Source organism: Leptosomus discolor, chromosome 8 (assembly GCF_034619465.1).
Source record: "Leptosomus discolor isolate bLepDis1 chromosome 8, bLepDis1.hap2, whole genome shotgun sequence".
Lineage (NCBI taxonomy): Eukaryota > Metazoa > Chordata > Aves > Leptosomiformes > Leptosomidae > Leptosomus > Leptosomus discolor.
The window spans coordinates 42,463,302-42,476,649 of NC_141398.1; the positions used below are offsets into that span (position 1 = coordinate 42,463,302).

General features: G+C 36.5%; 1 protein-coding gene across 1 annotated transcript in view; it reads right to left on the bottom strand.

The window, feature by feature from the left end:
* Positions 1-2,973: 2,973 nt before the first annotated feature.
* The window catches only part of SLC6A2 (solute carrier family 6 member 2), a 72,432-nt gene continuing 62,057 nt past the window's right edge, over positions 2,974-13,348 (bottom strand). Inside the window, exons 12-15 of the mRNA XM_086469637.1 lie at positions 9,901-10,001; positions 7,116-7,283; positions 4,564-4,635; positions 2,974-2,997 (exon numbers count right to left, since the gene is read on the bottom strand). Coding sequence (XP_086325763.1) covers positions 2,974-2,997; positions 4,564-4,635; positions 7,116-7,283; positions 9,901-10,001 — 365 coding nt within the window. The remainder of the gene's footprint in view (positions 2,998-4,563; positions 4,636-7,115; positions 7,284-9,900; positions 10,002-13,348) is intronic.

Below are 13,348 nucleotides of genomic sequence, written 5' to 3' on the forward strand. Positions count from 1 at the left end.
CTTGGCTCAAAGTTCAAAACTGAGTTAAAGGAAGACTTGCAGTTAAACCACATGGGTGATAAGGACCAGATTGGGTGATTATTTTTTTTTTAATTTTTATTTTTCACAAACTACAAGTGGTTGAACTGAAGGGAGATGAGTATCTTAGTAGCACTTGATTTCCATGTTGAAAATGTATTTGGGAGCTCAAAGCAGGTGCCTAAGAGGAGCTGGGTGCCAGAGCTGAGGCTTCTTATTGGACTGTCTGTATCAGGTCACTGAGTGGAGGAAAAGAATATAACATGGTCTTCACAAAAGTATTTGTCATTTGAATGGATAATTTGTGTCTAATGGCATGTTTTATCATCCAAGATGCATGAGGTAGTTGAGCATCTTATTCTGTGGGGAATTGAAGACATTGTTCATCTCTGAGATGGAAATCGTATTATTTTTGGGAAGACTTCCTTTGGGCAACATCTTGAACTTAAAGTCTAGCTGTCATGCAATGTGTATTATCTTTCTTTTTCATTTGGGCTGTTCCTGGTAGTATGATTCCTGCTTTCGCTGATTTGCCTATTGTCTTCCATATATATTACAAGTTTTTGTCTATGAAATCTCAGAACAAGTGGCAATGGTGCAATGGAGTCCTGAGCTATAAATACTACACTAAATCTAAGAAGTTATACAGTAATAGAAGTAAAAATCACGTAGTAGGTAATTGCCTTGGGAGTTGGTATTAAAAATACAGCCATACCCTAACATGCTGAGTAAAGCTGATTTCACTCCCCTGTTAAGATAGCTTTGCTCCTATTTCAGAGCAGAGTGGTGATGAAATGTAACTTTTCCTGCATGGCTTTTGCTATATGGATGGTGGTGATGGGGTGTGTCACAAGTGAACATTGATGCAGGTTGTCAGCATTTTCAATTATGAGCGGACCAAACAATGTGACAAGCTATTAAAGATCCATGTTAAAGAGCCCCCAAGAGTTTTAAAACTTGCTATGTATATCTGTGCTAAGAGGCTTTTGAGCCATGCCAAGGCAGTGACTGAAGCAGCTGTATTATTGAAAAGTAAGCTTTATAACAATGAAAAGATTCTCATATAGTTTAACAAACAATAAAAATGAGATAATGTATGAAGTTGGTGGGTTGGCTTTTTTGAAGCCCTCAACATATTTTCACTGTTTGGCCTCTTGTGTAATTACATAAGTAGAACTGCAACATTTGAAATTCTTTTATTATTGAAATATATTTAATAACAGGGCTTAAACAGCTATTGGCCATTAGCTGGGCCAGAAAATATGACTTCCTTTATAATTAGAAGAAAGTATCTTTTGGGTTTAAAACCTCTGTTTAAATAAAACTACTATTTGTCACTGAGACTCTTTAAGAAAAGGACAATATTCAATATGTTCCAAAGTATTGATTATGTTGTAGGAAAATAAGGGGAGAAATTTCCCTTCCATTATTTTGAACAGAAATCAATATTAAATGAAAAAGGCCAAAATCACTTGGCAATTTTAAACTGGGCTATTTTAAAAAGGGAAAAAAAAACCCCAACCTTAACAAAAATTCTTTTATAAATAAAAAAGCCCCATCCTTTTAAATGGTGTTTTTAAAAAGAGGAAGCACTACATACGTTTAAAAGACGATCTGAATTGAATGTATATAGGCAAAAAAAATTCAGAGATAAGGTCCAGAGGTAAGCTCTGGGCTGGATTCTGCCAAGAAAGCAACTGCCTCTGAAATTACTGTAGATCTAGTGATGAATAAGTACAAGAAATAACTCAAAGCTACCGAATCTAGTGATCACTGGGAAGATACTACAGTGATAAGTGCCTCAGAATAAGAACAGCACCCAGATTCATAGTTTGTTCTGTATCTTCTACCTTGCATAATACTACCAGAGAGAAGAGCCGGAATAGGCTTAGAGAGCTGAGTATGCCTAAAATATTTTTATAAATTATTCAACATAATCTTGTTATGTTTTGGTAGGTGAATCCAGGTTAAATTATAATAATGGTACATTCACAGCAGGAGAATACAGCCGAAGTTCGGTATTTTGGTGCCTCTGGGTAGATTATGTAATTCTGAAAATTATTCTCTCTTCCTATGTATTTTACATTCTTTATTTGGAACAAAATATAACAAATATGAAAATCCATTTGCATGTAACTCATACTTAGTGGAAAAAACTCCTTGGAGTATGGATTATATGATAAAGCCATTTCAACTGTTGATATAAGGGAATACATTTTTCATTGAGTACAGTGTACTATTAAACTGTATTCTGTACTTAGAAGCTATAATGGGAATTCTGTTCCTGCTGCTTTTCAGCTTGTGTATTTAAACTGGACAGAAAATGGCATGGACATATACTGCAAAGACAACCTTCTTCACCAAGAGAAGAAACTAATAACAAACCACTGAAAATGAAGCACTGAGTCTTCACTTCAGAAGGATGCAAACTCATATCCCAAAGGATAGTATGGCAAGAAAGCTAATGACATTAGTACATAGTTAAAATTGCTCTTTCCTCATAACTGAGACGTACTCTTCCCTTAGATTTAAGAACATTCAGGTGTTGTTGGTTTAAAATACGTCGTGGCATGAATATCTGAAGTAATTATTACTGCAGAAAAGTTTAATTCACTTCTTCACAATAAAAGAGCATTTAACTTAGGTTGATTGCTTTTTTCTCTGTTCCCCCCTCCTCCACTTCTGCCAATAGCAAAACTCACAAGTTTTGGTCATGTAGGGATTTCATGGCACCAAAGGATGTAAGAAAAATTAAATGGAGTCTTTAAAGATCGTTTGAAGGCAAGTAATAGAAGGGAGGCATTGAGAACAGAGAGCAGATGTCTTCCCTCAAAGAGTCAGTGGATAAGCTCTGAGCCAGCCTGGTCCAAGCATAATCGAGGGAGCTTTGAATTTGACACTTCTGTATTCTCAGTTTCGCTTAACATATTGGCTTTTTCTTCAGCCTGTTGGTTGTCATATTGTTAGCCAGTGTTGAAGCTGTAAGGGAACAGAAGTAGTTGTTTAATAACACAATTGATTCAAATAATGATAGTGAGAGATGTTTTAAATACATTGGTTGACAAATATAGAGTTACAAAGAGGTTTCAAAATAACAGATAGTTTATAGCTAAATTTCTGTGCATTCCAGTTTGCAGTGAGAAACGTGCTGAATATAAAAGCTATTTAGTCAGCTCTCAGTTCAGTTTTAAAATTCAGAACTGCCAAACATATAAGAGAAGAAAATTTTTGTGCTTGTTTGGTTACGGTAGTAGGTGGTTTTTTTACAAACTTAAGCATCATGAACAAAGCACTAACTATGCTTTAGCAATAACAAAGCTATTCCCAGCTGTTCATTGAAGACAGCAACATGGTTTGAGGTATCATTAGGAATTTAGTTCTGAGTGCAGTCTTTTCTAATTTACGTGAAATTAATTTACTTCCTTTTTGCCAGTATAGATTTGGGTTCAGAGGACCAGTACTGTGTAGGAATGGCTGTTCATTCACACAGGAATATCTGCCTCTGGAAAAACCAAGTTATTACTTACAGCTGGAACATTAAATCCTCAGACAACTGAGGGCAGGAATAGGGGAAAGAGAAGGCAGGAAGAAGTGCTGTGCTACTACATATTCTTGGCCACATCAAATAAATTATGGTCATGAAACAGGAAGTCTTTTCTTCCTTCTTCCATTCTGCATCCCATGAATCTACACTTGGATTATTTCCTTTAAAATTCAAAATTATACTTCAAACAGTATTTTTCAGAGGAAGCAAAAGACAAATTTATTTTTTCAATACCAACATACAAACCACCACTATAAAATCTGGGTCATGTTTTGAGGTGGTGTGCATAATTCTAGTTGCTTTCCACTTTGAAGACAGAAAGTGGTCCAGCATGAATTTTGATAAGTGTAACAAGCTCCATATTTGCATCCTTTTCATCTTCTATAAAAAGGACTTTATTTCAATAAGCTCATTTTATTTGCTAAAAGGAAAGCAGTATTTGGAAACCTGTAGCATATTGTTCGTGGCTGCTTAAGAAGTCTCCAGTAGTGTTTTCAATGAACTGTAGGCCTGTGGGGAAAGCCTGTCCCACATAACCTAGCACACTATTTCATCACAGCCATTATGTCAAAGCTCTGATACTGGATATTTGTTTTGCTGCTTACCATGTGTTGTGGTACGTAATTGGAGCAGAGGAGACATGACTCCAGATTGCTGTGCAATAACTGAGGCTGAAGCTATGACCTGTTCAAATGCACATGATAGTTTGGAAATACCTTTGTCTCTTGGTGAGATCTCACTGTATTCAGATACAACCTAAAATACTGGATTCAGGTGATCTGTAAAATTGTGGGTTCCGCTTAGTCAAAGAAGGAAGGTGCCAAAAGCCTTCCAACAGAGTTGGTGTCTATGATACTGAGCCTCCTGCTTCTTATCATACTGGCAGAAATAAAGAACCACAGACCTGCAAAGGTATCCACTATGAGGAGATTGGTGCAAACCTGTAGTTGTTACTAAAGACAGAAAAGGGTTGGTATCAGGAGTACAAAAGGAGTACAAACCTTAAACTGCCTGACATTTCCTTGGGTCACAAGTTGGTGCTCATTTTCAGGTGTGATGCAGTAAGCAAGTCTCTAAACCAGGTGGGAAGAAGAGGAAAAAGTCAGCCATATGAAGTGGGATTATGTCTGTAATCCCAAATCTATAATGGAGAAGTAGCGTGAACTTTATTTAAAATGGTGACTTAAATCTTTAATATCACTGCATCATATGCCTTTAACTTAGTCAGTGAGAGAACAAGCTTATTATAAGCCCCTTGGTATTAGCCTTTAATATAAGAGCAACAGTAGAAAGTTTATGCAAATACAAAGTGCAAATATTTTTCTACATACAAGGAAGAAGTTCTTCACCAAAGAAGTTCTTCAACCTGAGGGTGGTGAGACACTGGAACAGGTTGCCTAGGGAAGTTGTGGATGCTCCATCCCTGGCAGTGCTCAAGACCAGGTTGGATGGAGCCTTGAGCAACCTGGTCTAGTGGGAGGTGTCCCTGCCATGGCAGGGGAGTCTGAACTAGAAGATCTTTGAGGTCCCATCCAACCCAAACCATCCTATGATTCTCTGATTTAGCAATTGCATATGGAAAAGAACATCAGGAACAAGCTGGTATCACAGGCCTCACATCCCCTAAATTCATGCTTTTCTGTTAGTGCTGTAATGGGGTTGACCAGTACCAGTGGGAAAGGAAGAAGGTACTATTTCCCAGCTCTTCTCCCGTGTCTACCCCTATGCTGTGCTATTTGGGATCACATGTAGATTTTGCTCCATCATGAACTTTCAACCAGCTTAGGGAGTTCCCATTAGACTAAGACCATACCTTTCCCCATACTTTTAAAAGTGACAATTGAGGACATCATATCTTATAGTTGTTATTCGGATGTAATCTACTAGCCTTTTGCTATATTTCTTATGGGGAAACTGGAGAGTTGTTGTCTACAGGAGATGTAAAAGACAAACCAGAATTTGAACTATACAATGAATGAGAAAATGTGGATTTGGCCAATGGCTTCTGCATCCCAATATCATTAAACTTGTGGCAGCTGGCAAAAGCCTGTTGGGCCAGTACAAATTATTCTTTAACACTTAGGTGATAATAGAAAATGGGTTTGTAAACCCCCAGGACTGGAAAAAAAACAAAGGTCTTCTAGAACTGCTGGAAATGAGAACTAGAAATTGTGCACGTCATTGAAATGTTGGAGCTGATGAAAACAGGGCAGGTGAAGAGGAGTTCCCATTTTGGGGTGCCTTTCTGAGGTGAACATTAAATGAGGTGAGTGTAATGTTTCAGGAGCAAGGCATTTATCCTTTTGGGTCTATGCAGGGTGGTGCACTCTGTCTAGTTAAAGGGTGAGATCTTATTTTGTGCTTAATTCTCTATGTGGCGGTGGCTTAAAGCCTAAAAGCATTAGTATCTTGCTGCACCACTGTGTAACTAGCTGCAGGAAAGGAAAGCATTAGAACTAGGTAAAAGTCAGAGAGTCTAGATTAGGTTATAAAATTATGACATGTAATGGGACAAAAATTGGTGCTGTGTAATGTTGAGGAGTCTTTTGAACATCATTAGAGGTTTTAAGACTATAGATAATTTACTGTGATGGTGATGGTAAAATTAATATGATCAGTGAACCTTAATCCTGTGCCATTTTGAACTGTTAAATAAAGAAAAATACAGGGGGGTGAACTGTAAGGAAATATGGATGCATTTTTTCCCATAGAAGCAGGTTCTTTTAAATAGAATTAATACATTGATATTACAGATAAACATATACATGAATTTAAAAGAACACTATTAAGATTGTAATATTAAACTTCTTGCTGTTAGGTAAATCATTAGAATAAGATGGTCACAAATGGTTTCTCCCTCAGTTTCTGTGATATTCAGTGCACAGACCAGGCATATTATGCGTGAAGTGGTTTTATGTAGTGCAAGATGCTGCAGTCTAGTACCCTGGTTCTTTTACTGAAGTAGTTAAAAAGCAACAGGCTAGATGAGACCATAAGCAGTGCCTATATCAGAATTTTCTTGATTTCCAGATCTATTTTCAGTACCTTGGTCTATCCTGAATATTAAGTTTCTTCAAGCATTTTGGTATTAGTGATGAACACAATAGAAAGACCTGCATTAATTCTAGCCTTGGCAGAATGTTGAAATAATTCCAGTAAACAGAGGATAAGGATACATATTTGACAGAGAAAATCAAATATGAAGTGGCTGCTGTTAAAGACAGAATACCTCAGAGCTGAATAAGAAGATACCATAATTTGTATCTTTTTTGTTAGTAGGGGAAAAAAAGAATCTCATCAACGGATTAATTACTTGCATTAAAAATAGTTTTTCAGAATTATTATGGTGCTGTCTGTAAAGCTGATTTCTATCTCGAAACTCAAACAGCATTCAGTAATCCTGCCTCAAAATTACAATCCATCTGGTCGTTGGATCCAAAAGGTCACTCATAAGCAATAAGTTTCAGGAGACACAGAAACAAACTGCCAACTTAGATCCAGCCATTTAATTTCATAGCAACATTTCATGACATTTTATTAGCATTCCACTTACTTCTTTAAAGGTCCCACGCACATTCATAAATTTATAGATAATATAGGCAGGCACGAGTATCATTGAAGATAATGCTATTCCCCAGCCAATGCGATTTGCCCAGAGAGGGAAGGTGTAGTCATCGTAGGTCAGAGGTTTGAAATTTATTATGCTGACTATCACAACAAACTAGGGAAGAAAGAATAAAATGAATCACAGTTTTGAGATGAAGAAACTTAGTGGAAAAATGATTTCATGTGTTTTCTTAGGCAACCACCCTAAGGTATATTTTCAACTCAGCTTTACCATTTATCTTCATCCTATTTACTTTGTGCCTCTTACTGCTTAAACTGTTGAAGTTCTTGATGCCTTTACTAGTATTAACAGTTCATTTTAGCTACTCTGATTGTTTGAATTATTTAGCTACACATATTATTTGAAATTTTGATGGGAAGACCAGGTGGTTGTATGCTACTGCCTCATTTAAACTAGCGTTACAGATAAAGGGAAAAAAGGAAGACCCAGGGAACTACAAGCCCAGCAAGATCATGGAGCAGATCCTCCTCGAAAATTTGCTAAGGCACATGGAAAATAAGGAGGTGATTGGTGACAGCCAATGTTTTTGGGTTTTTTGCTGGTGTTACCCTGTCCAGTACTAGATGGAAGAAGGAAAGAGTGTGGTACCACCCTATTTCCCTTCTGTTAATTCCATATGGGTTGTGTAATATGTAGAGTTCCTTGATTTGGTTCTCTGGGCCTAGACATTCTGCTTCATATAGCAATTTCAAATTAGAGTATTTTGAGCCTAGGGTTTCAAAGGCTACACAAGGAGAGTACTGCAGGCAGTGTTGAGAAAAAGCTTTGAGGAGGTATCTCCTCAGATCAGATACCTGACCAATTGTAACTTACCTTTTTCTTACAGAGAATTGTATTTATCATTAGGAATAGCTATAATACATTACCAGTCCCAAACAGGGGCCACCCTGCACTAAGCACGCATGGGCTTGTTAGAGCAAGAACTATACTGAAGTCTGACAATTTTATAGCCTTTTTCAAATTATCCTAAACTATATATATACATATATATATATATATATATATATATAAAAATACGTATATCTGGGTTTTTTTCCTTTGTGTTTACTATGGTCATGGTCTCAGTCTCTTCTGGTGAGGCAGTTTTTATGCTTCATATCGGTGGTATAAAAATGCTGTTTCTCAGATCAAGTGACCAAATTTCTAGAAATAGTAATTTTTGATTATGTAGGCTAATGGTGGACTACCTTTTTTCATGCTAGTGACTGTCTTTATAGTTTTCACTTATTAATAAATTATATCATTTGGGCCAATTTAAAGTAATTTGCTTTAGTTTCTTAATGTATTGAATAATTAACCCAAAAGATAGGCTGTATCTAATATTTACTTTTCCCCTGTAAATCAAGATTGTAATGTCCATGTTGCCTTTTAGAAAATTGAGAAAATCTGCAGCTATAACAAAACTGCTCAATATCCACTCCCCAGTGTGATATCATTCCCATGGGTTTTAAAATACATTGGTATCAGCAATTAAGTTGGTATGTTCCAAGTTTAGCACTTCCAGCTGGAAAAAAATTTTGTGCATTGTGATGGCTGAAAGATGCATTACCTACAGATCATTCTGACCCTTGAGTCTATAGGCTTCGGTAGGAAAGTATTGGGGCCATTTCACCAAAAAATCTTAAGGTACCTGAAGGTTATACTGACAGTCACTTCAGCTTTCTCTAGCTACCTTGCTAGAACTCCCTCTTTGTAAAATTTAATTTTTCATCAGTCTTCTAATGTGCAAAACCCAAGGATAGTTGCTGCAGCATTTTTCTGTGCTATTTCAGTCAGTCTGTTTGAAGTGCTGTGGGATATAGTTCTATACAAGCTTCTTTATATTTAAAAGGATAATGAGTACATGCTTAGTACGTACATACTGATGAATTGGGGCCAGAAGCTTTTATATATGAAAAAAAAAAGTGGACCTGAAGGCTGTCATAAAAGCCCACCTAGTGTACCTTTGGAATACCAGTACTGCTTTAAGAATGCACAGCTTTAAGGCAATTAATAATATCCTAAAATCATAGTGAGGTCAAGTTTCCATGTGATTCATCCTGACCTTTTGATTTACAAATATGCATCGCAAAAGATCCCAACATAAAACTGTAGTTTAGCTCTGTATCTAACCTTTACACAAAGCAACCAAATTCACACTTCGGGATTTCCCCCTCCGAAATGTAATGAAGTGCTTGTTTTTCATATCAGGCAGCTTACAAGGTATATTTAATACATGTCTCCAGTGTTTCACATAGCTAATTACTGGGTGTAGTTGCTTGTTAGCTTTTGTAAGGTGTCATTCCATGGTTCCGGGATCTTGGTATCCTCCAATGAAAAATAAAATCTTGCTAACAATCTTTTATCCCTGGCTAGTATATTTTCCCAACAGAATGATTTGTGTTTAATACACATAGATGCTGGAGGGACAGGCAGGACACTGCCTAAGTGTTCAGTGTTCCCTACGAAAAGCTGCTTTCTTCAAATCCAGCCAAAGTGAAGGAACAGAAGATGACCACAGCCACAATTAGCTTCCCTTTCACAACTGAAATGTATTCTACAAAATATAACCAATGTGATTGAGAAAAAAAAAGAATTAATTGGACTGTCTTCTATTCATCCTGACAACGTCAGGCATAGCAATGGGTATCTTGCTCTTGGTACCTATTGTATATGCTAGCAAACAACATACTAGTATTATTTCCATGATCAAATAATTATCATCACTTACCAATAAAAAAGCAGGGCTAACAAATTTCCAGCACAATCTCCAGTAGAGGCCTGGCTTGAAGCCCATCATTTGTTGAATATCTTCACTGAATCTGTCCACACCTAGAAGGGTTGTGAACATCAGACTGGCATAAATCTAAACTGATAAGATGCTGGCATACCTAAAACCATCTGCTTTTTCAGAAAGCAGACATGAATGATTTCCGAATCAGAAGACATATAACAACATTGAAACTCCTTTCAGTGACTAGATATGTCTTTGACATCACTGTATCCAAGACTTAAATGCCTGCAAGTGCTTAAGGCCTGTTGCAAATAGCATTACCATTGAAAAGTGGCATTTCACAAATATCTAAAATTTAAGTTGTGAATGGGGGACATGTTTTTTAATAGTTGTGAACTGTTGTAACTTAATGACTCAATACAATTATGACTACACTGAAGGAAAAAGCAGACCATTACTCACACAAACTGCTTACTGATAATGAGGTAGATTCTTAATTTATCAAAGGAGGCTTACTTGTTCCTCTTAATGGCATGCTTTACTTTCAGTGTTTCACGGAGTATCACGGAATGTTCATTATATCTATGACAAATGTAATTTCATCTTTTATCAACTTTCCAAGGAACTAGAGAGATGCTTTTTCTGTTCAATGTAAATGTGTGCAAAACAACATCAGCTAGGAACAGGTGGCCTTTTTTTAGAGTATCCTGTGTGGTTTTGAAAATTATAATACCAACTAGAATTTTCTAAAATTGTTATCTCTGTATGCATCTAAATACTTGGTAATGTAGCTGTTGTTAGATACTTTAGAAGATACATGATCTGTTCATGTGAGTAAAAACCAAGAGTAGTCGGAATTTTTACCTGCTGCAGTAATTAAGACGGCAGAGGATAACATGAAAATCGTTAAATTAAGACATAGATCAAAGATAAGTCCTGCTAATTGTACCAGGAATATAGAATATGGGTTTAGGAACATGGATGGCTTGATTATTATAATAACCTTGACAGTAACATACAATATTTCATTACAAGACTTTATAAAACTTAGCATGGAAGAAGTAATGTACAAGATCTCTATTGTCAGGAAAACTATATAACAGTATTCCATTCAAAATCACTCAAACATTAGCTAACTGCAGTGAGATTCACTGCAGTGCAGAGAAATGGAGACATCAGGACAAAGTGTTTAACAAGTGATGTAATGGACAGAGGGGAGAAGAGCCACAAATACCAAGTTCTGTCTTTAATATCCCTTGAGTCCATCTTGTCTGAGATTTTGTATTTGTGTGCATTTAGTACTTATGTCAGTGGAAGTATTAATAGCTATAAAAACAATGTAAATAGTTGCATCAGAAATGTGTTCCCACAGGCAATGCAGAAAGGAAGATCCTCTGACCTTGTTGACTCCCCTTCATAAACACTATATAGACTGTGACTTCAAAATCAGAATAGGTCATGCTATGCAGGCCAAGGTGAAAACAAAAAAGTCTGCTGTCCTGGCTTCCTGAGGACATACCAAATTCTTTAACAGTGAATAAGGAAGAAATGGCATTTCTGTCAGTGTCTTTTAATTCCTTATGTGTTTTACACATTTAAGTAAGTGCTATGAATTCTGTGTCTGAAGCACTGCACAAGTATAATGTGATTTCTGTGAGTGGCACGAGCCTTCTCTAGCTAATAATTTTGAGATGTCTACAAGGATATCAAGCTGTCTCTATGTGAGAAATGTAAATTTTTTTACTCTAGTAATATTAATTCATGTCAACTCACATCCTTTGGACTTGCTGGAAATAGTCTAGTCTTCAGTGGGACATTTTCTATCTTCAGTATTTATTGGAACACATTTTTGCATTAAGTAATTTACTATAATTTACTATGCAAAGCAAACATGCATTTTATAGTGACTGTAAAACCTCTATTTAAATGGTAGCTTCTTCCCACCTTTTTAATTTATTCTATTCTGGTTGGACTTACCAGTGTGCGGTATGTTGCAAAAGTTTAATCTAAGCTCACGCTATTTTCCCCACTGTATTTTAGAATGGGATGATTATCACTGATATAAAAATGGAGAATAAATGTCCTCAGTTTTCTTTGAAAAGAAAACAATCTCTGACTTTCCGTCTTAGAGGTACTGTCTCACAGAGAATTAGTTCTCTAGTGCAATCTGTCATGTCAGACTACTAGGTTGTAAGTTACTATGCTTGATGTGTTCAGGAAGTTTACTTTTAATCCTGAACCCCATTAGGTAAACAGCAGAAATGCAGCTTTTTGCCATGTATATTTGTTCATTAGAGAGGATGTATAGTTTACCGTAATAATTGTTTCTCTTCAAGTGAATCAGTTCAGTAGGATGTATTTAATGTAAATAATTAGGACAGCTTGAGCTAGTCCTTTACGTGCGGCCAGGATGTAACGTATTTACAAGGTCTGGACATTTGAGTGTGAACTTCTCTTTGATTTCCACTCCCCCAATATTATGTACAGGTGACGAAAAGTAGCTGAAAGAATCTGCAAATGCTCTTTAAATTTAATCTAATTCTATTTACAGTGCCTTCTGTGAACTTTAAAGTGACTGATTTTCAACTGCTATGAATACTGAGTGAAATTTATCATCATGCAGAAGGTCAAAGACAAGAACTAGGTATCTCCAAAAATTTTATTCATAGGTTTCCAGACAGATGTACCTAGAGATCAGGCAGTTCTTGGTGTTCAATTTCTGCTCAAAATGGGGGATAGGTAGGACATGATCTCAGACTGCTTTTTCAACAGCATGCTTTTTCAATACTGTATGTGTTCAAATAACGGTTCTAAGAGTCAAGCTGCAAAGTAGAACATAGCTATAGCTACAGGTGAGGGTAGCTGTAGGGCTTGTTTTTTTCCAGATCTTGAAAGCATTTACTCATTTTTTTGTGATTCTGTAGGACAAACTGAAACTGTGGGTGACTTGATTAATTACAGGAAAGAACTGGTGTACCACAAACAAAACTCCAGATTACTTGTTGGAGACCTGTTGAATATGGAAATAATTTCCTTGTTTTTCCAGTGAAAAACAAGTAAGAGATACTTAAAATTTATGATCAGGTCCTGCTTAAATACACTGAACCCAAAGAGAATTTCAGTGTGATTTCTGAATTAATAAACACTGTAGCTGCCTGAGAATGTCACCGCTGTAATGGTCTATTAAATGGCACAGAAAATTTGTCCTGTTCTCTATGAACGTAATATTGTGTTGTCAAGGGACTTAAATCAATATGCAAAAAAGAACAGATTAGGAAGAAAGTGAAAGTAGATTTGGCTATAAATGGAAGTTACCCTCCTCACATTGGGACAACCTTCTTTCATCTTGGTCAGGCAGAGATTAAAGATCAGATAGAATGAAAGTCTATGTGTTACCAGTACCTCCTGCACTCACTGCCTGCTGGAACTTTCTAAGTCATTTTGG